At 43.8% G+C, this 24,659-nt stretch overlaps 1 protein-coding gene across 2 annotated transcripts in view; it reads left to right on the top strand.

The window, feature by feature from the left end:
• The window catches only part of LOC110498079 (leukocyte tyrosine kinase receptor), an 87,794-nt gene extending 63,137 nt beyond the window's left edge, over positions 1-24,657 (top strand). Inside the window, exons 13-29 of one of the 2 annotated variants that reach the window (XM_036955023.1) lie at positions 4,901-5,051; positions 5,538-5,657; positions 8,591-8,747; positions 9,254-9,436; positions 10,074-10,172; positions 10,787-10,939; positions 11,177-11,287; positions 13,418-13,604; positions 13,756-13,846; positions 18,119-18,183; positions 18,962-19,091; positions 19,186-19,283; positions 19,377-19,469; positions 19,716-19,817; positions 21,342-21,476; positions 21,619-21,709; positions 21,804-24,657. In XM_036955023.1, the coding sequence (XP_036810918.1) occupies positions 4,901-5,051; positions 5,538-5,657; positions 8,591-8,747; positions 9,254-9,436; positions 10,074-10,172; positions 10,787-10,939; positions 11,177-11,287; positions 13,418-13,604; positions 13,756-13,846; positions 18,119-18,183; positions 18,962-19,091; positions 19,186-19,283; positions 19,377-19,469; positions 19,716-19,817; positions 21,342-21,476; positions 21,619-21,709; positions 21,804-22,883 (3,046 nt within the window). In that variant the 3' untranslated portion in view covers positions 22,884-24,657. Of the gene's footprint in view, positions 1-4,900; positions 5,052-5,537; positions 5,658-8,590; positions 8,748-9,253; positions 9,437-10,073; positions 10,173-10,786; positions 10,940-11,173; positions 11,288-13,417; positions 13,605-13,755; positions 13,847-18,118; positions 18,184-18,961; positions 19,092-19,185; positions 19,284-19,376; positions 19,470-19,715; positions 19,818-21,341; positions 21,477-21,618; positions 21,710-21,803 lie in introns of both variants that reach the window. The other variant, XM_036955022.1, reaches the window with a different exon arrangement.
• The last annotated feature ends 2 nt before the right edge of the window (positions 24,658-24,659 follow it).

Genomic DNA, 24,659 nt, shown 5'->3' with positions numbered 1-24,659 from the left:
CACGCTGATGCATTGATTCCGACTTCTTAAACAATGGGCTGGTTATTTTCTGCTGGACTCCCATCCTGAGTCTGCCATTGGCTCGAGCTGGAGCGGCTGTTAGTTAAGTCCCACTGTGGGACTGTGCTGGTACTCTTCAGTTGCATTGTGGCCACTTCTCCCAGGGCCCAGACAACAGCTGCAATGAGAAGACTGACCACCAAAGCAACAAATATTATGCGTAGAGTCTGGTCCTGGTCTTCCCGTGCCTACTCGGGTCGCTTACGACGATTCATCGGCTGGTACATCTTCGTCTGAGTTGTGAGGCACCTGGAATGGACCAGTCCAGCGCTGTTGGTGCCAAATCTTTCCGTGGAGGTCCTTGATGACCACCCAATCACCTGGTTGAAGTTTGTGGAGCTGTCCTCCATTTGGTTCAGGCAAAGCTGCTTCAATTCTGGGGAAAATAGACTTCAGGGTATTGTTAAGTGCAACACAGAGCATAGAAACGTATCATTCCAGCGCTGTACTTGACGGGTATTTGACCTGTCCTCAAGAAAAATGTGTTAAACAGTTCAAACAGTTCATCATTATGCAATAATTTACTCACAATCATTCTGTTATTGTGTGCGTCCACACATTAATTCATGGGATAGCCCTCCTTATTTGTTTAGTTATTTAACAGTTACATTTCTTAACAGCAGTCAACTCTTAGATCAATCAGTTAACTAATTCCAGACATATTTTTAATTACATTTTGTTCCCTTAAATTCAATTTCAAAGCCAAAATGCATCTAGTGAGCGCAAACAATTATGCAGCTTGGGCTGACAGATGTGGTGGTAATTTAGCACTCTCTAGAGTAGTGGCAACCGTAGTCATTGCATAAACCACTAATGGTTCTCCTTGAGTCCCCCTGGATTCCACTTTATCTTGTCATTCATCGCCCCCTTGTGGTCAGAGAGTGGCTGTACAACCTCAGCATATTCAGGCAGCCAGGCTCGACAATAGAAGATTTGCAAGTGTCAACATATGTCGTTTTGTAACTGGCTGTGGTACTGGCTGTGGTACAGATAGAATCACAGCCACACGCTCTAGAGCCAATTTCATGCCACAGTGTAATATCATGTCCTAGATTTGTGGTGTCAGGAAAATAACCTCACACTCAACGTCAACAAAACTAAGGAGATGATTGTGGACTTCAGGAAACAGCAGAGGGAACACCCCCCTATCCACATCGATGGAACAGTAGTGGAGAGGGTAGCAAGTTTTAAGTTCCTCGGCATACACATCACAGACAAACTGAATTGGTCCACTCACACAGACAGCATCGTGAAGAAGGCGCAGCAGCGCCTCTTCAACCTCAGGAGGCTGAAGAAATTCGGCTTGTCACCAAAAGCACTCACAAACTTCTACAGATGCACAATCGAGAGCATCCTGGCGGGCTGTATCACCGCCTGGTATGGCAACTGCACCGCCCTCAACCGTAAGGCTCTCCAGAGGGTAGTGAGGTCTGCACAACGCATCACTGGGGGCAAACTACCTGCCCTCCAGGACACCTACACCACCCGATGTCACAGGAAGGCCATAAAGATCATCAAGGACATCAACCACCCGAGCCACTGCCTGTTCACCCCGCTATCATCCAGAAGGCGAGGTCAGTACAGGTGCATCAAAGCTGGGACCGAGAGACTGAAAAACAGCTTCTATCTCAAGGCCATCAGACTGTTAAACAGCCACCACTAACACTGACACTGACTCAACTCCAGCCACTTTAATAATGGGAATTGATGGGAAATGACGTAAATATATCACTAGCCACTTTAAACAATGCTACCTTATATAAATGTTACTTACCCTACATTATTCATCTCATATGCATACGTATATACTGTACTCTATATCATCGACGGTATCCTTATGTAATACATGTATCACTAGCCACTTTATACTATACTATGCCACTTTGTTTACATACTCATCTCATTTGTACATACTGTACTCGATACCATCTACTGTATCTTGCCTATGCTGCTCTGTACCATCACTCATTCATATATCCTTATGTACATATTCTTTATCCCCTTACACTGTGTACAAGACAGTAGTTTTGGAATTGTTAGTTAGATTACTTGTTATTACTGCATTGTCGGAACTAGAAGCACAAGCATTTCGCTACACTCGCACTAACATCTGCTAACCATGTGTATGTGACAAATAAAATTTGATTTGATTTGATTTGAGATACTTAACGGATTGAGACACCATTTGGTGTAATATCATGTCCTAGATACTTAACGGATTGAGACACCATTTGGTGTAATATCATGTCCTAGATACTTAACGGATTGAGACACCATTTGGTGTAATATCATGTCCTAGATACTTAACAGTTTTAGACACAAGTTCCAGCTTTTTTTTCTTAGAAACTTTGTGGCCATTTTCAGCAAGGAACGCTGGTGTTGAGGCTGTTGTAGTCATCGGTTGCTGGTCTAATGCCACTGTGTTTGCGGAAACAGTTCTCCAATCTATGCCTGTAGTCCTCCAGTGAAACGGGAGTCATTGTAGGTGGTGTGTAGAATGGTTCCTACTGCTCTGGGGCTGCCTCTGAGGGGTCTGATGGTCCTGCAGTCCTATCAGGTCTTGTTGGGGGTAGAGCTGCGGCGGGAGAGGGGGCTGAGCAGACCGTTGTTGGACAACAAGGGCAGGTGCTGGTGCAGTGGATTCAGGGGTATAATAGGGAGGTGAAAAGTCATTGTTTCTCCTTCTTTTCTAATCATTTACCATTATTCCTTTAATGTTCTTATCTGCCCTTCTCTGCTTCTTTTTCCCACTTCTTAAAATCATCCCAGTCTATTCTACTTGCCTTGCCTTTCTTGGTTAATCTCTCAAAGTCCTGTAACTTCTTTCCACATTCTGATAACAAAATTTCACTTAATGTGCCTTTCAAGGGAAATTCTGCTACCTTGTGCCAGAGCGGTACCTGTTCCCGAATGTTCCTGCCTCACTTATCCACCATTACCTTCACCTGGTCCAGTCTGCGGGTTGGGCCGACAGGGTTCTCCCCTGCTGCTCTTGGCTCCCATTTGGAAACTCCATCTATACACACACACTCAAAAACAAACACACAAAACAAGCTATATTTAGTTAGGGACCTCATTCTTTCTTCAAATGAAATATGGGTTAACTCAAAAAATAAATGCATCATAGGTTAACTCAAAAGGGGTTGTTTCTTCGCCATCAAAATATTTTGTCATTTCTTTATGTAATTTAGAATTCTGTACCCATACAGTATTTCCCCCTAATACAAAATGTTGTATGTGTTTTATCCCAAGTATAACCAATTCACCTACGGCTCCATTGGTCAAATTGCTCCTTCCAAAATAATGTGCTAACCTGCAGGAATAGTTTCTTACTTCTATCTCAGGACCCTGTCCTGAAATCACATAACTCATGGATTTACATCTGACCATTACAAACCATGGCATATCAATTCATATTCATTTAGTACTTTGCCAAATAATGTGTTATAAAGCAGGGTTTTCTCCACACACAGTAGAGCCCTCCTTGTCACTAAGACAAGGTTTTCTTCACACACAGTGAAACCCACACACAGTGAAACTCGCATACAATGAATTCTCTTCCCCACACACAGTAGAGCCCTCCTTGTCACAAAGACAAGGTTTTCTTCACACACAGTGAAACTCACACACAGTGAAACTCACACACAGTGAATTTTCCTCTACACACATTAGTCTTCTGTGACTATAACAATATCTATATTTTATAGATATTTGCACTTTAGAGACGTCAGTCTCAACCTTCATTTTATTGTTCGGAATGGCGTATCTGTCCACTGACGCTGCCTGGAGGGTCCGAGGCGGGTCCCTTCTGCTCCACTCAGGCGGAGTGTGGGCTCCCCAAGCCACATCTAATGCAGCCCCTGCGTGTAGTTAACCTTGGAGTCCCAGGATCGATCAGCGAACGGAGTTAGCCATCCCATCCTCATCGACAAGAATTGTTGTGGAATTTCTAATCAAAAGGAAGAGAGACAGCAGATTTTTCAAAACAACAACTTTTTATTAGAAGATTTGCAAATCTGGAGCTGGTTAACAATCCACTCAACCACAGCGCAGAGTTAAGAGCCTTAATATGAAAATACAACCTCTGTCTACGTGGCAGTTTAGCAGGTGTGTGAGAGCATGGTGGGAACATTGCACACAAACAAGTGATAACGCCAGTTTGTCACTCCTTTCTGCTGATAGAATTGTCACTGCTGCTCAAGCTAGTCTCTGTTCTCTTATCTCCACACAGCAGTGCCTTTGAAAGATACGAAAAGAACAGGATGGACCGAAACCTGTGGTCACTCTCAGAACCTCTTTGTCTTTGGCCGAGTGACCAAGTTGCTCAGAAAATAGAGGAAAAACACGGGCTTCTTCTTACATGAGAGAAACAGCCAGTGGAAATGTACAGGTTTTAAGGCTCATACAGCGCATGTACATAACAAAGTTTGTTATTTTGCCACCATAGTTTACTGCATAGAAATAGAATGAATAGAATGGGCTTGGAAGCTCTAACCCTGGCAATCTGGTAACTCTTAGGTACACTCGCAATTGCTGCCTGATATTGTGATGCAATAATTTCCATTGTATTTTGGAATGGTCTATCAGCTGATGCTGGATTGCCATGGTCATGTAGAATGTTCATTCAAATGATGCTAATTTATGTGGATCAAACAATGGAATGTATTTTTTGTAATGTCAACAAATCACAACACAGATTGAAAGGTACACTTCCTGCTTTTACTTCCTGGCATGGGTGCACTCAAAATGGCTGCCGGTCCAACCATTATGTCATCATTGACTTGAATGAAGACACACTTTCTATTAATTCCATTTCTATGGTTTACTGTGCAATCCTTAGGATCTCAGCCTATGGAGCCGCAGGTGGCAAAGGAGCAAAGAACCACAACAAGCGCTCCCACGGGGTCTTCATCTCAGCCATCTTCCCTCTTGAGAAGGGAGACATCATGTATATACTGGTGGGACATCAGGGGGAGGATGCCTGTCCAGGGGTGAGTCGTAGAGGGGAGAGTTAGGTTACCTCGGGGGACATTATGGGTGGATAAACAGTCACACTTTATTTGGATAGTCCGGATTTTTCATCTGTAGATGCTCTACAGATGGCCATACTATCAACAGACTATCTGTTGAGAAGCAACTGATTGCTAAGGTTAGGGTTAGGGTTAGGTTAAGATAAAGTTTAAAGTTAGGGTTAGGGTTAGAATAAGGTTTAAGGTTAGAGTTAGAGCTAGGGGTTAGTAGATAGTCGACATGTTACTGAGTCTGTAAATAGTCTATAGAGCGTCTACAGATGGACTATCCAAATATAGTGTTACCGGATAACCTGCTGTTTAAATATGTCCGATTCATTTTAGTGAGCGTTTACTTTCCTTTCAACTTTCTGCTATCTTGGGTGTCATCCTGAAGTATTTATCTCCTGATGGTATGAAAAGAAAATCTCTCTCTCTGATCTAACCACATTCAAATGTTCTCTGTAGAGAAATCCCCTGACACAGAAGATCTGCCTGGGGGAATCCTCGGTGATAGAAGATGAGTTCACTGGTGAAGAGTGGGCAGGGGGAGGAGGGGGAGGCGGAGGAGCCACCTATATCTACAAGGTAAGACCTAACTTGAAAGCCATGATGGTGTCCATCGGAAGCACATGTAGCTGTTAGATATGAACCGATGGATGAGCTTAGAAGGTCTTCTGAAGCCATTCTAAAATATTATTTATCATGGTATTTATCTACAGATGTAGTGTTACAAGCAGTAGAGGACAGAGTTTATGTTAACTGGTTTGTATGACAAGAACCCTTTAATCTAGAGGTTTTATCTCTTTGAAACGCAGGACTGGATCCTCAGTTGCACTATGGACTATGACAGAGGGTAGAGTGGTCCTCATAAAAGCTGAGTGCAGTCAAAAATTGGATTTTCCTGTGTTTTATATATATTTCCACACTGAGGTTGGAACAATAATGTGAAATTGTGAAAATTATGATAATGCCCTTTTAGGATTCTATTTTTGGCTGGTGTTAAGGCGGCGCTAGTGTCAAATGCACGTTAGTTTCATCATTTAAAAACTGCCATGTTCCAGCCCTAACGCCAGGTTCAGCTATTTACCTGTCTAATATAATTTTGCTTGCACTCAGATGGGTGGCTGGAAATATTTAAGATGTGTCCTTAAAAACATAATCCAATGTGCTAATTTCCGAAAGCCCTCCATCGGGCCTACTATAACGAAGGCTGGTTCAACAGTGTCTTTAATCCTGGAGATTTTATGATGTCATTACATTTTACATGTATTTATTATTGTTGTTGTTAAAAAAATACTGATTGCTTGTTTTTCATAAAATTGTATTACAACCAAACTTGTGACAATGTACATGGGACACTTATAATGGTACTTGTAGAGATGTGTGATAGCGATCTGATCTCTAAGATGGTTCCGACTATGTTTATAAAACATAGGCCTATTTGGGAGCAGTACAACGGTGAGTGGACATTCTCCCTTTCTATTTATTCAGGATCTTTGTCCAGCTACTGTGAAACATTAGGATGTGCGTAAAACCCTCCATGGTCTGCTTTGTTTTAATATTAAAATAAGTTGTTGTTTTGTTTAGAATTTGATTCGAATTATTCATTCTCTTTTTAGGCCTTATCAATAATACATGTAATCTTGCTTATTGACAATGTTTGACATGTCAATGCTAAGCCATAATGCAATTTACAGTAGGACTAGCCCCTGCTAGAATGCTATTGAAGCCGTGCAATTACTTAGAACAATATGGACTGCAAATGGGTTGAAGTGAATGTATTTATCAAAAATAGGTCTACATTTTAATTTGGTTTGGAAGCTAGGGGGCACTATTTTCATTTTTGGAAAAATAACGTGCCCAAAGTAAACGGCCTATTTCTCAGGACCAGATGCTAGAATATGCATATAATTGACAGCTTAGGATAGAAAACACTCTAAAGTTTCCAAAAACTGTAAAGATATTGTCTGTGAGTTTAACAGAACTGATATTGCAGGCGAAAGCCTAAGAAAAATCCAATCAGGAAGTGACTCATGTTTTGAAACCGTTGTGTTCCTATTCCGTTCCTATTCACCCCTATTGGCCATTGAAAGGGATATCAACCAGATTCCTTTTTCTACGTATTCCCTAAGGTGTCTACAGCATTTTGACGTAGTTTCACGCCTTTATGTTGAAGAATGAGCGTAAACGACTACATTGCATAAGTGGCCAGCTGAGGGCTCTGAGTGATTCTTGCGTAAAAGACAGAGGTAGTCATTTTTCCTCTCGCTCCTACTGAAACGCCAATTGTCCCGGTTGATATATTATGGAATAGATATTTGAAGAACACCTTGAGGTTTGATTATAAAAAACGTTTGCCATGTTTCTGTCGATATTATAGAGCTAATTTGGATTTTTTTTTGCCGTTGTCGTGATCGCTATTTCCGGTGGATTTCTCAACATAACGTGACCAACAAACGGAGGTATTTTGGGTATAAAAATTATCTTTATGGAACAAAAGGAACATTTGCTGTCTAACTGGGAGTCTCCTGAGTGAAAACATCCGAAGCTCATCAAAGGTAAACGGTTAATTTGATTGCTTTTTTGATTTTCGTGACCAAGCTTCCTGCTGCTAGCTGGACATAATACTATGCTAGGCTATCGATAAACTTACACAAACACTTGTCTTGCTTTGGCTGTAAAGCATCATTTCAAAATCTGAGATGACAGGGTGATTAACAAAAGGCTAAGCTGTGTTTCACTATATTTCACTTGTGATTTCATGAATATGAATATTTTCTAGTAATATTTTTTGACCGCGCTATGCTAATTAGTGTAGTTGATGACAATTCTCCCGGATCCGGGATGGGTAGTTCCAAGAGTAATGGACTAACATTGGAACTGATACAAAGGCAGTACATAAAAGGCCATAAATACACAACTTGAAGCAACCACATACAATATTTCACTATGGAGCACATTCTGATTGGCCAGTGAGGGGCTAAACCTAGGCACACCCACAACTTGTTTATTCATCAAAACTCAGCCTTTTCACGCCAACGCCAGCAAATGTGCTGATAATTGTGATAGTGACAATAGCAAAAATATTTCTGACACCCTCCTGAAACTATAGCTCTACCGCCTGCGCTTAGATTTACCATTGTGTTAGGTTTGTTAAAATAAAGCCCCCTAGTGTAAGCTTTTTTTTCAGCCTGTTTTGGTGGGATGGAGTTTTTGTCTGCCTAATGACATCACTGGGCGATAAATTACAGTTCCAATCCTCTCTGCCAATAACCCACTCAGACCACCTCCAGACAGTCCTAGCAAAATTATTGCTTAAAAGAAACTGCTCTTTGCTAAGAAGCTATTTTTGTTTATTTTTTGACCATTTCATTTGAAAACAATCACAGGAAGGTACTTAATTGTTACCCAGAAATAACTTGACATTGAGATAAAAATGGCTGCATTGGACCTTTTAAGCTGCTATTGTGTTTGACTGTGACCCCTGTGAACCCTGTGACCCCTGTGACCCCTGCCAGATAGAGGGTGGGGTGCTGGTGCCTCTACTGATAGCGGCTGGTGGTGGAGGGAAGGCCTACCTGGAGGACCCAGAGAGCAGCTTGGACCAGATCCCTCTGGAGCAGTATGAGAACGACACAGTGGCCTCCAGCTCCAATGGCAAGACTGGAGCAGCAGGTTGGTTGGGTTTCCCCCCTCACTTCACCCCCTCCACTTTTCCCTTCCCTCTGAGATTCTCTTCACATAGCTAGCTATCTGCTCCTTGAAAACACATGGCTTTCATTTCTCTGACTGCTAAAGCTCCTACTTGAGCGTCTTCAGTAGAAGGTGTCAGAGAAAGGGCAGGAGTGCATGTGTTTATATCAAGAAGCTGGCCCTGACCCCTGGTTATCCTATGGGTCTGCTTATAATCTTGGTTGCAGCCTTTTGACTTATGCAACCATTGAAAAGGAAGAAAAGACATAGTGTATATGGCAATACTGTATTAATGTACTTGGAAAAGACTCATGGAACATTCCCTGTAAATCCTCCTTGACCAGCAAGTTCTTATGGAGAATTTATCGACACATCTTATGCAAACATCAATAGAAGAAGTGTTTAGAGAGAGTGATGGCTAAATGAGGTGTGTGTGTGTGTGTGTGTGTGTGTGTGTGTGTGTGTGTGTGTGTGTGTGTGTGCTTCAGGGGGAGGTGGAGGCTGGAAGGACTCCTCCAGCCACCTGTGGGCAGGGAAGTCTCTTCTGGAGGGAGCAGAGGGGGGTTCTTCCTGCCCCCAAGCCTTATCCAAACTGTCCTGGGCCACCTTCGGGGGGTTTGGAGGGGGAGGGGGAGCCTGCACTGCTGGAGGAGGAGGAGGCGGATACAGAGGTAATCTAACACACATTCATAATAATATTTACTGCTTTCCTATGTGCCATACTGTACTGCTAGGGGTGTTATTATAGGATTTAAGATCCTCCCTCTGTAGCCTCCAGCTCTTTTCTAGCTGTGATGAATCTGACAAATACATTTATGCTGGAGAATTTTCATTGGCCCCAAGGAAAGGGGAAGGCTGATAACATTCACTGCTTTTCTGCCTTTATCTGGTATGATTTACTAGTCATGGATTGGTGACAGAATAAACATCCCTCTCTGAATGTTGTGACATTATGATACAGGTTAAACTCATACTGAGATCATGAAAGACCCTGCTTTTTGTGTTGTCTGGGGAAGAAAGTTCTACTTAATTGACTGATAAGATTGGAGGTCCGTTTGGCTCCTCTGAAAAACATGGCACACACTGAGAGGAGATGTGTACAGACTGAGAAAAACGTGATTTCTTTCAACATCGTTAAAATACCACACATACTCCCTCTACCCAGACCATCTTTGATCAAAATAAAGATTGCCATTTATAATGTGAGCATATGTTATGCAAGCAATAATAAACCATTGTTATTATTAGCTCAAACATAGACTTTTACAATCTCTCTACATTCACTTATCGTGTTTCATCTATATCAAGGTGGCGATGCTGCGCTGATTGATGACATCACAGCGGGCGGTCAGGATGGCATCTCCTTTGTTAATCCCACGGGGGAAATATTTCTCCATCCGCTGGCAGGTAAGGCTTTCTCCTCCTTCATCAGTGTCACTGGGGGCCAGAAGAGAGGAAGGGGAGAGCAGAGAGCGAGCCAAGGCCGTAACACAGAGGTTTGTGTGTCTCTACCACCTGATTCTGATTCAGTGGGAGAAGAAGGGATGGGCTCCTCATCCCTCAGACACTAGTTAACTAATTCAGGGCCTCACGGATCCTGTTGATCCTGGCGCCATGCAACCTTCTCTTTTTTCAATGATGTAGAGGAACAGACAGCCCCTCAATTCTTTACGGCACGACAATGTCATTTGAGTCCAATGCATGTGCCGCCAATGCAGGATAGAATACAAAGCAGTTCTCTGTGTAGTGACAGACATGAAAAAGACACAAACTAAAACAGTTAACTGACCCATGGCCATGCAGTACCGACTTTACAGTGAAACCATGATTTGTTTTAGTTGACCATAGTTAAGAATTGAAGTCCAGTGTTTGACAACGTTATGAAGAAGAGAAAGAACACTGATTGCAAAACAGCTTCTCTTTTTAGCCATAGATATGGCTAAGTTGACCGGTGCTTCTGCTACAGCATTCTTCTTGTGAGATTCATGTGGTGAACTTCCTCTGTCATTCTCCCCACTCAGCCATGGAAAGCCATGGAGAATGTGAGATCAAGGTGCAGCTCAACTGCGGTCACTGCCAGACCCAGAGCTGCAAATGGGACGAGGACACTCAACTCATCATCTGCCTCTGTCACAACGAGGAGGTGTTGGCCAGTGACAACGTCACCTGCACAGGTAACAGTCAAGTAAAAACCCTAATTTTACTAGATGTGTTTTGGGATCATATATGCTAAATTTAAAAGATCTACCACTGTGTTTCTCTGGAAATGGTACACTCATAAAAGGAGAGAAATTGAGAAATGTTACGGAAGGAACTACCTCTCGAGTAATCCCATTGTCTTTGATGCATTGTTATGATCTGAGTGGTTCTCCAGCTTTCTCTGTTAAACCTGACCTCTGACCCCCTAGCAGCCCATCAGGGCCTCGCTCCAGAAGGCCAGCTGTCCTTGTCCCTCATCCTAGCTGTGGTGGCAACCATCGTGGTGACGGTCATCGTCCTGACCTGCGCCAGCCTCACCCTCAGTAAGAGCCTCTTCCAATTCTGTGTTGATTCTGTGCCCTCCACCTTTCACCGTCTGTGAGCTGTTTCTTTCCATGCCAATGATACTGTATTTAACTTTCTGACAATGAAAGCATCATGAAAAGGCAGGAGCTTGGCATTGTAAACCAAGCTGTGGTTTAATGTATTCTCTTTGAGGGAAATGTGACGCTGGATGTGAGTGAATGGTGGAAGTCCATGATTCAACACTGCATTTAACAGTCAGGAAGATACTTGTAGAAAATAGTACCAAAGGTGGCCTTTTAGGAATTGTTGCTTACAATCCTCTTTTGGGAAATCCACATTGACAAAAATGGGTTTGTCTTGTCAGCCCTTGGGCATTATATTTCTTCCAGATATCAAGCCTGGTAGAGAATGAACTGATTTGAACTGTGATACACATACTTTAGGAGGGGCTGAAGGGATTACTGTCTAGCCACCTTTCACTCTTGCACTTTACTTCCACAAAATCTAAGATGTTTCTATCAGAGTGAAGGGGCTGGCTAAGTATTCATTTAGTGGTCTGGCACATTGGGATGGATGGTCCCAAGTATGTGCAATAACATACATATACTGTTTATCTAGTCATGCTTAAAAGTGCACAATTGGACAAATCGCCACACCAGTAACAATTCTTACCTTCTATACTTGTTTTATAATCACATGGGTTTATTTTAATTCAAGTTAAAACATGGTTTAATCGCTTAATGCTAATGATTGCACAATAAGCCTGTTAAAAGGAATGATTAGGGAATGAGGGAAATGACTGCTATTAACTTTTAAGTTGTACCTATGATTATTCTGCTTTGGAAACATTGAGGAGTGAAAGAAAGAATAATAATCTATTATACTAATATTAGTGTCTAACCTCGTCTTGCCAATGAGCGATCAATGATTCATATCATAATGAATGCTGCTACTGTGTTATATGTGTACTTTATGTGTGCTCATGCTCCAAAAATGGACTGATTGTCTTTTTCATTTTTGGGACAGAAATGTTTAACAGTGAGGGATAATTTTCCGTTTCTCTTTGACCGCTCCCTTTTTGACGACCGTGTGCTGCAGTATGAGGGGAGGGGGTTCTGGCAGTGTAGAACTCTTACTTTCCTGACAGTGCTGATTAAGGAGTGTCTGATCATGGAGTGTCTTATTCAACATCTATTCCACATTGGTTCAACCAGTGTGTGCCCAGTGGGATGGTATAATTTTTTCTTGATGATGTCAGACAAACTGATATCACCAAATATCAACATTCCCTCTATGTCGGTATGAGATCCTCATATTTAGAGTTTGACTTGTGAACTAACTGTAACACACTGTGCTATGACTGAAGTGGAACTGTTTTTTTTTCCAATGCTAAATCATTAAAACCTGTCATTAACACAAAGCTTCACTGTGGAGTGAAAGTCCCTTTGCGTAAGACCACAGAACTTTCCCATAAGCCTCAGAGGAAGTGATATCAGAGCTGCTTCCTGTCTCTAGCACTGTCAATTCAAAAGGCATACTGTACAGTATCAATATATAGTTTCTCTATATCCTAACACACAACATGCATAACACACACAATACAACACACACACTCAACTCAACCCAAAAGCCAGATGGTCAAGCAGCCCCACTGTGGCCCATGGTGAGGGCCCATCCAGGTGGAGACAGACCTCAGACAGTTAACATTGTCTCTTCACCTGAGCTCTCCCCCAAGTAGGTTGGTAGTCTGTCCACGGCCCCCCCACTCCTCCCCCCGAGCGTCGCGTCTGTCTGCACCTGCAGCTCGACGTCATGGCAGAGGGCACCTCTCACCACCACGCATCGCCCCCCCCAGGGCCCCCACCCAGCCCCTGAGGCAGACTACCAACCTGCATCTGGGCCGCGGGCCGCCTCCACGGAGGGTGAGTCCTCGGTCCTCAACTCACAGACTCACAGCTAGTCACTGACTGGACCAGGGCCAGAGGTCAGAGGCCAGAGGTTAGAGGACAGACAGACATTAGGGTAGTGTGTCTGATGCAGGGATAGTGTGTTGTTATGTCTCTGATAGGTACAGTAAAGCAACAGTTTGAAGCCGAGGACTGTATGACAGTAACCAACACTGTCTTCCTGGTCTCTCTCTCCTACAGTATACTACCGTAAGAAGAACCAGCTGCACGCGGTCAGGCTGCGTCTCCAGAGCCCAGAATACAAGCTGAGTAAGATCCGGTCATCCACCATCATGACAGATTACAACCCAAACTACTGCTTTGCTGGCAAGGCTGCTTCGCTGAGTGAGCTGAATGAAGTACCGCGCAAGAACATCACCCTCCTCAGGTAGTCCACACACACAGTACAGCTGACTGAGCACTTAACTATAAGCTACAATGTGCATTACATGATGGAGTGAAGCTCTGGGGTGAAGCTCTGGAGTGAAGCTCTGGAGTGAAGCTCTTTGTCACCTGTCTGGCTTGGTGTGTGTTTGCAGGGCATTGGGCCATGGAGCATTTGGGGAGGTGTATGAAGGCCAGGTTCTAGGGATGAATGGAGAGAACACAGCCATGCAAGTGGCCATAAAGGTCAGTTCCTCTTCTTTCGGCTCCATAGCTCCTCCATGACTAAGAATATATCAGCACAGAACAGTTAAAATTATATAATTCCTCTTGGCCATTGCATGAAATGCATGAATAGCCAAAAACAAGTGTAGAAGATGATGTTTACAGTTTTTCCCAGTTGTTAACACACGTTTGCTGAAACTACATCTCATGTACTCAAAATTGTAAGCGCAAAACACAAAATAGTTAGCCAATTTCCCGAAACCCCACAGACATCTTGCAAAATGAAACACAGCAATCGAAATCATGTACTCCCTGCTCACAATTAAACTCGGCATACAAATGAGACACACACACAAATCAAATTAATCAAACTTAGTGACAACCGAGATCACACCAATGTGACAAATTCAAAACACTACTATCAGAACCTATTTCAGTGTAAAGACTAAGATTTTGTTGTTATACTGTATATTGTTTGTGTGTACTCAAACAAGAAAGGAACACAAATGCAACATTTTTTGTTTTATATTTCAACATGACTCAATACATGTCAAACAGCATACTGTAAGCACACATACAGTTGAAGTCGGGAAGTTTACGTACACCTTAGCCAAATACATTTAAACTCAGTTTTTCACAATTCCTGACATTTAATCGCAGTAAAAAAATCCCTGTTTTAGGTCAGTTAGGATCACCACTTTATTTTAAGAATGTGACAGGTCAGAATAATAGTAGAGAAAATGATTTATTTCAGCTTTTATTTCTTTCATCACATTCCCAGTGGGTCAGAAGTTTACATACACTCAATTAGTATTTGGTAGCATTGCCTTTAAATTGTTTATCTTGGGTCAAACGTTTTGGGTAGCCTTCCACAAGCTTTCCACAATAAGTTGGGTTAACTTTGGCCCATTCCTCCTGACACAGCTTGTGTAACTGAGTCAGGTGTGTAGATCTCCTTGCTTGCACATGCTTTTTCAGTTCTGCCCACACATTTTCTGTTGGATTGAGGTCAAAGCTTTGTGATGGCCACTCCAATACCTTGACTTTGTTGTCCTTATGCCTTTTTGCCACAACTTTGGAAGTATGCTTGGGGTCATTGTCCATTTGGAAAACCCATTTGCGACCAAGCATTAATAATTTGGGATAGGGGGCAGTATTTTCACGTCCGGATGAAAAGCGTGCCCAAAGTAAACTGCCTGTCACTCAGGCCCAGAAGCTAGAAGATATGCATATAAGTGATAGAAAACACTCTGAAGTTTCTAAAACTGTTAAAATGATGTCTGTGAGTATAACAGAACTGATATGGCAGGCGAAACCCCGATGACAAACCATCCCAATGAATTTTTTTATTTTTTTCAGCTTACCACTGTTTTCATGGCTAGTACTGTAATTACAAGCCCAAGTCCTCCCAAATTGCAGTTCCTAGGGCTTCCACTAGATGTCAACAGACTTTAGAAAGAGTTTCAGGCTGGTTTTTGGAAAAATGACCCAAATATTGTAGTTTTTTAATATATCCACATAATTTTCCTCCTCATGATGCCATCTATTTTGTGAAGTGCACCAGTCCCTCCTGCAGCAAAGCACCCCATCAACATGATGCTGCCACCCCCGTGCTTCATGGTTGGGATGGAGTTCTTTGGCTTGGAAGCCTCCCCCTTTTTCCTCCAAACATAACGATGGTCATTATGGCCAAACAGTTCTATTTTTGTTTCATCAGACCAGAGGGCATTTCTCCAAAAAGTACCATCTTTGTCCCCATGTGCAGTCACAAACCGTAGTCTGGATTTTTTATGGCGGTTTTGGAGCAGTGGCTTCTTCCTTGTTGAGCAGCCTTTCAGGTTATGTCGATATAGGACTTGTTTTACTGTGGATATAGATACTTTTGTACATGTTTCCTCCAGCATCTTCACAAGGTCCTTTGCTGTTGTTCTGGGATTGATTTGCAGTTTTCGCACCAAAGTATGTTCATCTCTAGGAGACAGAACGCGTCTCCTTCCTGAGTGGTATGGCGGCTGCGTGGTCACATGGTGTTTATACTTGTGTACTATTGTTTCTACCTATGAACATGGTACCTTCAGGCATTTGGAAATTGCTCCCAAGGATGAACAAGACTTGTGGAGGTCTACAATTCATTTTCTGAGGTCTTGGCTGATTTTCATGATAAACTCACTCTGATATTGAAGGTGGCAGGGTTTTCAATAATCTGTTGTTCGATTTCCCGCAGTCTTATGGCATTATTTTCAACTACCATTTGCACAATGGCAGCCTCCTGTTCGTCTGTAAATAGATGCGTTTTACCACCACGTACGTGGTGTTCGTCTTTCAGTTCTACAAAAACAAAATAGCATGCAGTACAGTAAACACTACAGTAATACAGTATACAAGATAAACATGTTGCAAAGCAATATAGCTCCCAATTTCATACAGTAATACATGAAACATGTACTTGTTTCGCCTTTGTAAGGTTCTAAATAAGAGTAAAACTCACGGATGCTTAGTAAAGCTCAAACTAAGTTTATTCACCCACTGGGTCATACAGCTGCATAAGACAAATAACATATTCCTCTACCTCCACCTCTATCTCCACCTCCACCTCTACCTCTACCTCTACCTCTACCTCCACCTCTACACCCACCTCCACCTCCACCTCTACCTCTACCTCTACCTCCAACTCTACCCCCACCCCCACCTCCACCTCCACCTCCACCTCCACCTCCACCTCCACCTCCACCTCTACCTCTACCTCTACCTCCAACTCTACCCCCACCTCCACCTCCACCTCCACCTCTACCTCTACCTCTACCTCCAACTCTACCCCCACCTCCACCTCCACCTCCACCTCCACCTCCACCTCCACCTCTACCTCTACCTCTACCTCCACCTCTACCTCCACCTCTACCTCTACCTCTACCTCCAACTCTACCCCCACCTCCACCTCCACCTCTACCTCTACCTCTACCTCCACCTCTACCCCCACCTCCACCTCCACCTCCACCTCCACCTCTACCTCTACCTCTATCTCCACCTCCACCTCTATCTCTACCTCTACCCCCACCTCTACCTCCACCTCTACCCCCACCTCCACCTCCACCTCTACCTCTACCTCTACCTCTACCTCTACCTCTACCTCTATCTCCACCTCCACCTCTATCTCTACCTCTACCTACACCTCTACCCCCACCTCCACCTCCACCTCTACCTCTACCTCCACCTCTACCTCTACCTCCACCTCTACCCCCACCTCTACCTCTACCTCTACCTCCACCTCTACCCCCACCTCAACCTCTCCTCCACCTCTCTCTGCCAAGTTTGCTTCCATTGTTCTCCAAACACAGGAATTTTCACCTGTGGGATTTTTATCCACATCAAAGGTCTGATTGCAAAGGGAACATTTATGCAATTAGTGTTTGCACATGTGAAGAGAGAAAGTGATCAATTGGTAATTGAGCTTAGCTTGTTGAACTGAGTTGCTTTTCATTTGCACACAAGATATTTTAGTTGTGAAGGTTGTGCCAAAGGTAGAGCATTGTGTGTTGTGTTTTGCCGAATGTTTGTTATAAAATTGCAGTCTGTGTGTAAAGCAAAACATGTGCCACTAGTATTGCAGATGTGGTGTCTGGCACAATGACCCAAACCTGTAAATTAGTTACAAGTTTGGGTCATTGTGCCTCATGGTCCAGTTTTAGTGTGTAAACAATTGGGACTAATATTGATAACCTTTTGACTAAAATGCTAAGAGTAACTAAGAGTGTTCCTCCTCTATGGCAGTTTCCCTCTGCACTTCCTTCATAATGTGTACTGCTGGTCAGGTGTATTTACACCTGCCTTAAGAAAGGCTCTAGCTCTGTGTTGTAAGTAATAGTGACGTACAGACCTGTAACCTAACAAAGGAGATCACGCTGGTTTAAAAAGACTCCAACACTGATCCTTCTGTGTTTCACTCTGACACGACATGTCAGTTTGTATCACTTCTGCTTGGAAAAATGCAAGATGCAACTCAAACAATGACTGATTACATTATAATATAATAGTAGGTTTAAAATGTAACATTACTGCACAAACGTACTGTAGACATTAACATTGTACAGAACACAATTCATTTCTTTAGTCTTTCTGCTGCATATATTAATTCATTCATAGATTTCTCAAGAAAAGTCTGTTATGAAAATCCACTGTAATTTCCTTGGGTGAATCATCTGATGAGTGCATGCCATGGCGTGTCTCTCTCTCTGCATGTGTTCTGTTCTGAATAGGGAGCGAGCGACTGACTGTTATTACCTTTCTGCTCCATAGACTCTTCCGGAGATCTGCTCCGAACAGGACGAAATGGATTTCCTGATGGAGGCTCTGATTATGAGGTGGACTAGGCTGGAACACACAGGGCCTCATCCACTTCCACTCTCTCACTCACTCTCTCTCACTCTCACTCTCACACACTCTCACTCTCACACACACTTTCACTCTCACACACTCTCTCACTCTCACACACTCTCTCACTCGCTCGCTCGCGCTCTCTCTCACACACACACACACACACACACACACACACACACACACACACACACACACACACACACACACACAGTAACATAGTGTAACGTATGAGGGAGGCAGACGACACCCACACACTGTCATACCATCACTTAGCGCTTGGCAGTCTAATCTGATGCCATGTTTTGTTTTGTGACTCTACTCATTTACTGCTTATTTTGGTAAAAAGCTTACCAGCTGTTGTTTATAATAGAGAGTCAGGTAATTCATCGCCGTTGAGGTAACAAGCAGCTGGTTGCAGGAAGAAATCTGTCTCACCTCCAAATGGAGCTCTGCTGAAAGCATTTAAAAAGCATCTCTGTCGAGCAGACGTTGTCGGTCTAAGACAGGCACAACAGAGTACATAATGAGTACCCTGGGGTAAATTGGGCCCTGGAGTGTTTCCTGGTGATTTAATAATACTAGACACAGCCTAGACATAAACACAGACACATTCATTAATATGTTGATGCCACCACACCATATCACACACAACTTGTAAAAAACAGTCCTGTACCCTAAAGCCATTACAGCTGGTGTCTGGCCAACTCTCCTAGCCTGAGGTACAGAAGTGTATTCACCACCACTGTTCTTGTGTGTCCACAGTAAGTTCAGCCACCAGAACATAGTGCGCTGCATCGGGGTGAGTCTGCAGATCCTGCCCCGCTGTATCCTCCTGGAGCTGATGACTGGAGGCGATATGAAGAGCTTCCTGAGACAGAACCGACCCAAAACGGTCGGTAGCAGAGTGTCTCTCAGCTGCCAGAAGTGTTCAACAGCCCTATGGGTCTGTTAGTAGTAATGGTTTTGTGTGTGTGGTGTCTTTTCAGAGTCAGAGCTCCTCCCTCACCATGCTGGAGCTGCTACATGTGGCCAGAGACATCGCCTTCGGCTGCCGCTACCTAGAAGAGAACCACTTCATCCACAGGTTACCATGTCCTCCTACCAAACCATTAGCCTTTTGTATACAGTATTCATACTACATAAAGAGGTATTCAATGCTGTTTGTTATGTGTTTCAGAGATATAGCTGCCAGGAATTGTTTGCTGACCTGCCCTGGACCAGACCGAGTGGCTAAGATAGGAGACTTTGGAATGGCGCGTGACATATACAGGTATACTTAACCACCAGTTCTCTCTGTCCCAGTACCATGCTGCTTGTTGCTTTAGTTCAGCATCCCCCCAAAAGGATCTTAACGCCTTGTAATGTTTAATTTCTCCATTCTGTGTTTTTCCCAGCTGATATCTCAACATATCTGTTGGATCAGTCTAGTCTCCACGCAGTGAAGACTTGAGCGTACTATTCCCATTTAGTTATAGAGGGGTTTCAGACACTAACCATGACTCATTCTCCTCCACAGGGCCAGCTACTACAGAAAGGGTGGCCGTGCCATGCTTCCCGTCAAGTGGATGCCTCCAGAGGCCTTCATGGAGGGCATCTTCACCTGCAAGACTGACACCTGGTAACCCATTCATTCTATTACATGATGTATCCAAACTGTAGTTGAATGACCAGTAGCAGTACATACAGTGCCTTCAGAAAGTATTCATACCCCTTGAAGTATTCCACATTTTGTTGTGTTACAGACAGAATTTGTTTTATTTAGCCATCTACACACAATGACAGTGAAAACAGGTTTTTAGACATTTTTGCTAATTTATTGAAAATGAAATACAGATATATCTCATTGACATAAGTATTAACAACCATTTGCAATGACACTCCAAATTGTGCTCAGGTGTATCCCGTTTCCTGTGGCCAACTCAAATGGTTTGAACATGATTTAGAAAGAAACACACCTGTTTATATAAGGCCCCACAGTTGACAGTGCATGTCAGAGCAGAAACTATACCATGAAGTCCAAGAACTGTCTGTAGATCTCAGAGATATAATTGTGACGAGAAATATCTGGGAAAGGGTATAAAACAATGTCTAGTGTTGAAAGTTTCCAAGAGAAGAGTGGTCTCCATCATTGGGAAATGGAAGAAATATAGAACTACCCAGACTCTGCCTACAGCTGGCTGTCTGACCAAACTGAGCAACCGGGCAAGAAGGACCTTGGTCAGGGAGGTGACCAAGAACCCAATGACCACTATGACAGAACTACAGAGTTCATTGGCTGAGATGAGAGAACCTGCCAGAAGGACAACAGTCTCTACAGCACTTTGCGAATCTGGGCTTTATGGGAGACTGGCCAGACGGAAGCACATGACAGCACGCCTGGAGTTTGCAAAAAGGCACATGAAAGACTCTGAGATCATAAGGCAAAATATTCTGTGTTCTGATGAGACAAAAATGTAACTCTTTGGCCTGAATGCAAAGCTCTTTGTCTGGCGAAAACAAGGCACAGCTTATTTCCGGTCTAACACCATCCCTACCGTGAAGCATGGTGGTGGCAGCATCATGCTATGGGGATGCTTTTCAGACAGAGGCAGGGACCGGGAGACTGGTAAGGATAGAGGGAGCAATGCATGGAGACAAATATGGGCAAATACAGAGTGAAAACAATGATTTAGGTTCCATCTGGATAATAACCACAAGCATACATCCTAAGCAACATTGGAATGGCTTCAGACCAAGAATGTGAAAGACCTTGAGTGGCCCAGCCAAAGGCCAGACTTCAGTGCCATTGAAAATCTTTGAGACTCCCCTCTCCCTTCAAAATAATCCCCAAATCCAGATGTGCAAAGCCAATACAGACATACCCAAGACGACTCAAAGCTGTAATCGCCGCCAAAGATGCTTCTAGAAAGTATTGACTCAGGATGTGAATACTTATGTAAATGAGATATTTCTGTATTTCATTTTCAATAGATTTGGAAAAATGTCTAAAAACATGTTTTCACTTTGTCATTATGGGTAATCCATCTTTTATTCAGGCTGTAACATAACAATATGTGGAATAAGTCAAGGGGTATCAATACTTTCTGAAGCAGCTGATTTCTCATATCAACTATTTTTTCTGACCTCTGCTCTCTCTCTGCAGGTCGTTTGGTGTACTGCTCTGGGAGATTTTCTCTCTAGGCTACATGCCTTATCCCTGCAAAACCAACCAGGAGGTTCTGGAGTTTGTGACAAGTGGGGGGAGGATGAACCCCCCTAAGAGCTGTCCCGGGCCTGTGTGAGTAGATCAGATTGAGCTAATGGAGAGTTAATTCTCTTGACGGGAGTTTATAATGGATTTAGGTCCGTTGCAAGGCCAATGTGCAGTTTTAGACTTAAATCCGTGATTCAGTTGGCTTTTCTCCAACTCTCTTCTGTAGGTACAGGATCATGACTCAGTGCTGGCAGCACTGCCCTGAACACAGACCCAATTTCTCCACCATTCTGGAGAGGATCAACTACTGCACTCAGGTACTGACCCACTGGCAGCCAGGAATGCATTTTCTTCACAACACTCACCATACATATTCACCGTTTTCTATTCTCTCTCTTTTCTTTTGCCCAGGACCCTGATGTGATCAACACGCCCCTGCCTGTGGAGTACGGTCCTACAGTGGAGGAGGAGTTGAGCACTGTGATCCGCCCTGACACCCCAGGCAGTCTGACCCCTCTGCTGCTGGGCCACACTGCCTCCCAGGAGATCTCTCCTCAAATGACCAGTCTGGGTCTGGGCCTGGGCATGGGTCCCACGTCGCTGCCCCAGCCCCACAATCCCTGTCTGCTGCGGCCCCAGCAGCTGCCTCAGGAGGTGACCTCCTACCGCGAGGCCCTGGAGCCCTGCTGGGCCGAGCCTGTTCCTGCTCCGGGTCCAGGTGTCTGCCCTGGAGCCTGGCTCCACCCCGAGCCCCTCAACTGGCCCTGCTCCAGGGACAGCTCCTTCTCAGGCAGCCAGAGGCTAAAAAACAAGACAAAGAACCTGTGGAACCCAACCTATGGCTCCTGGGTGCTGGAGAGCTTTGGTCGGGGGAAGGCAGCCCTATCTCATACCAAGTCCATGCCCCTGTCCAGCAGCTACTCCGCCCCCCAGGCAGGTAACCCTACCTCTGACTGCACCGACTCTGGGTGCGATGGCAGTAGCGGCCTCCCTGTCCCCAGCAGTCTGTGCTCCTCGTCCCCCTTCCCAGCCTGCCAGGCCCTCTCTGCTCCCCAGACCCAGGGTGCGCCCAGCCTCAGCCTGGTGTCCTCCCGGAAGGGCCAAGCAGGGGGAGCCAGTGGGGGCCAGGCCCTGGGCATGGACTTGGCTAAGCTGCAGAGCTTCCCCTGTGGCAATGTCAACTATGCCTACGATGAGCAGAGCTATGAGGCAGAGAGCCTGCCCCTGGTGGTGCCCAAAGGCCCAGAGCCATGCCCCAGCACCAGTGCCAGCACCAGCTGTGCTCCCAGCACCTCTTTCTCCTCCTGCTTCTCCTCCTGCTCAGGGGCAGGCCTGGGTGCGGCCTCTTCCTGTGTGCCCAAACTGCTACTGAAGCGCCACGCCAGCTACGGACACGAGGATGTGAGGAGACACACCAAGTCTGAGAAACCCACCCGGGACAGAGACTCAGGCTTCTCTCTGTCTGAGGACCTCAGTGTCACCCCTGTCTAACCCTGGCCCCTGGGGGAGCGGAGCAGAACACTGGAACAGACCCCACACCTCACTGGCCATGCACAGGAACACACTATTGTGTAGTTTTGGTATTACTGATGATGCTTTGTAGTTAGTGTAGACGGTGAGAGATTTATATGAAAGTCCACAGTAGCAAGAAAACACAACAAGTTAAAGACAGAAGGAGATGCTGCTTTGCCAGGAGACAGGTAGCATGTTCTATTCCTGAGGTGGAATGTGACACAGCCCAAGAAGGCCGTCACTGGCACAAAAGCACATCCAAGCCTCAGAGGATTTCTAGGCCCTAGCTGGAGTCATCTGCAATGCCTGGCATTCATTCAAATGTGCAGTGTCTCCTCTGGTTCGGGGATTTTTCGTTAATCCATTCCTTTCTTTGTTTATAACATTACCTTGTTAGGTATACACTGGAATGAATGACTGGAATTGACTGCTAAATCAATACTGTGAAAACATATAGGAAGCTATGGTTGCCTATGCAGGTGATGGACAAAGCAGAAAGGAGATGTTAAGTATGTGTGAAAGTGCTGTGATGGGTACTGAGTAGACCAGAGAGAGTGTATGAACTTGTGATCACAATTATAATTACTTGTGCCATCTACTGTTCTCTATCTGGCTCATAAGCAAAAGTGAATCTCTTGTTTAGAATTGTCATAGTTATTTTGTAGATAGCATTTACATTTTATTTAGTCATTCCACACTTATTTTCTTAATACTTTAGTCTGTTCTACCGTATTATACGCATTGTCTACTAATACTTTACCCTCTCTAAATGCATTTCTTCTTACAGTGACTGTTCTCACTCTTTACTGAAGAGGGTTTTAGAGACACCAAGAGCAGAGAATGTGATAGTAGAAGCCCCTCTGTCATTTGTCCATCTTGTTCCAACACAGAACATTTTAATACAACTAACTTTCACCTTGGCTACACCAAAATATGAAATGCTATTATTTGACATTGGAATTTAAACTGTACTAACTCATTACATTTGTAGCAGTTATACTTAATTTATAACGTGTTTTTGTATATGTTTAAGTGTCTTGTAGTTGATCACTGCCATTGAGTCTGCCAGAGCACTAGTTGGTGTTTGTGATGTAGTACTCTACAGTACATCTTACACTCAACAGGGGGCAGCACTCTCATGAAATACCAAACAGTTTGTGTGTGTTTTTCACTAGAGGGCTTGCTTGCCGTTTACTTTTTTATTTCTCAGTATTTATGACACAAGATAACATGTATTATTGTTATGAGCTGTTAAAGCAGTACGGTTGCTGATATACATGTAGGCTTTTTACTCTGGAATAAAGCATACTGGTTACAATAATGGTATGTCACGATAATGTTCCATGATGCACTTTGTAGCCACCTCAAAGTCTGACGATATTTCTGACTGTAGCCTAAAGGTGGACAAGTTTTGTCATGCTCTTGACAACTTCACTATTACTCATGATTTGTAAATCTGCTGAGACCTTGAGGGATTGTGTTTTCTTTTAGGATCCATAGGAGCCTATATATTACAGTGAAGAAAACCCCCTATCCTGATTCTACCCGGTAAGGTAAAATCTCCTAAAAAATGTTTGTCTGTGAAAACAATTGCATTTTAGTTCACAAGGTTTCCTTTGAATATTGTGTCAAGGCTTAAATTCCACAGATCTAAAGTTGAGTGCCTCTACACAGAAGAACAAAGGCTAGAAACTATGCAATATACTTGTTCTTGTATACTTCTACCCCAAATAAATGAAATATTTCTCTCCTTTG

This window comes from Oncorhynchus mykiss, chromosome 19 (assembly GCF_013265735.2).
Source record: "Oncorhynchus mykiss isolate Arlee chromosome 19, USDA_OmykA_1.1, whole genome shotgun sequence".
Taxonomy (NCBI): Eukaryota; Metazoa; Chordata; class Actinopteri; order Salmoniformes; family Salmonidae; genus Oncorhynchus; species Oncorhynchus mykiss.
The sequence above is the reverse complement of the archived record's forward strand: the minus strand, read 5'-3'. Positions and strand labels throughout refer to the sequence as shown.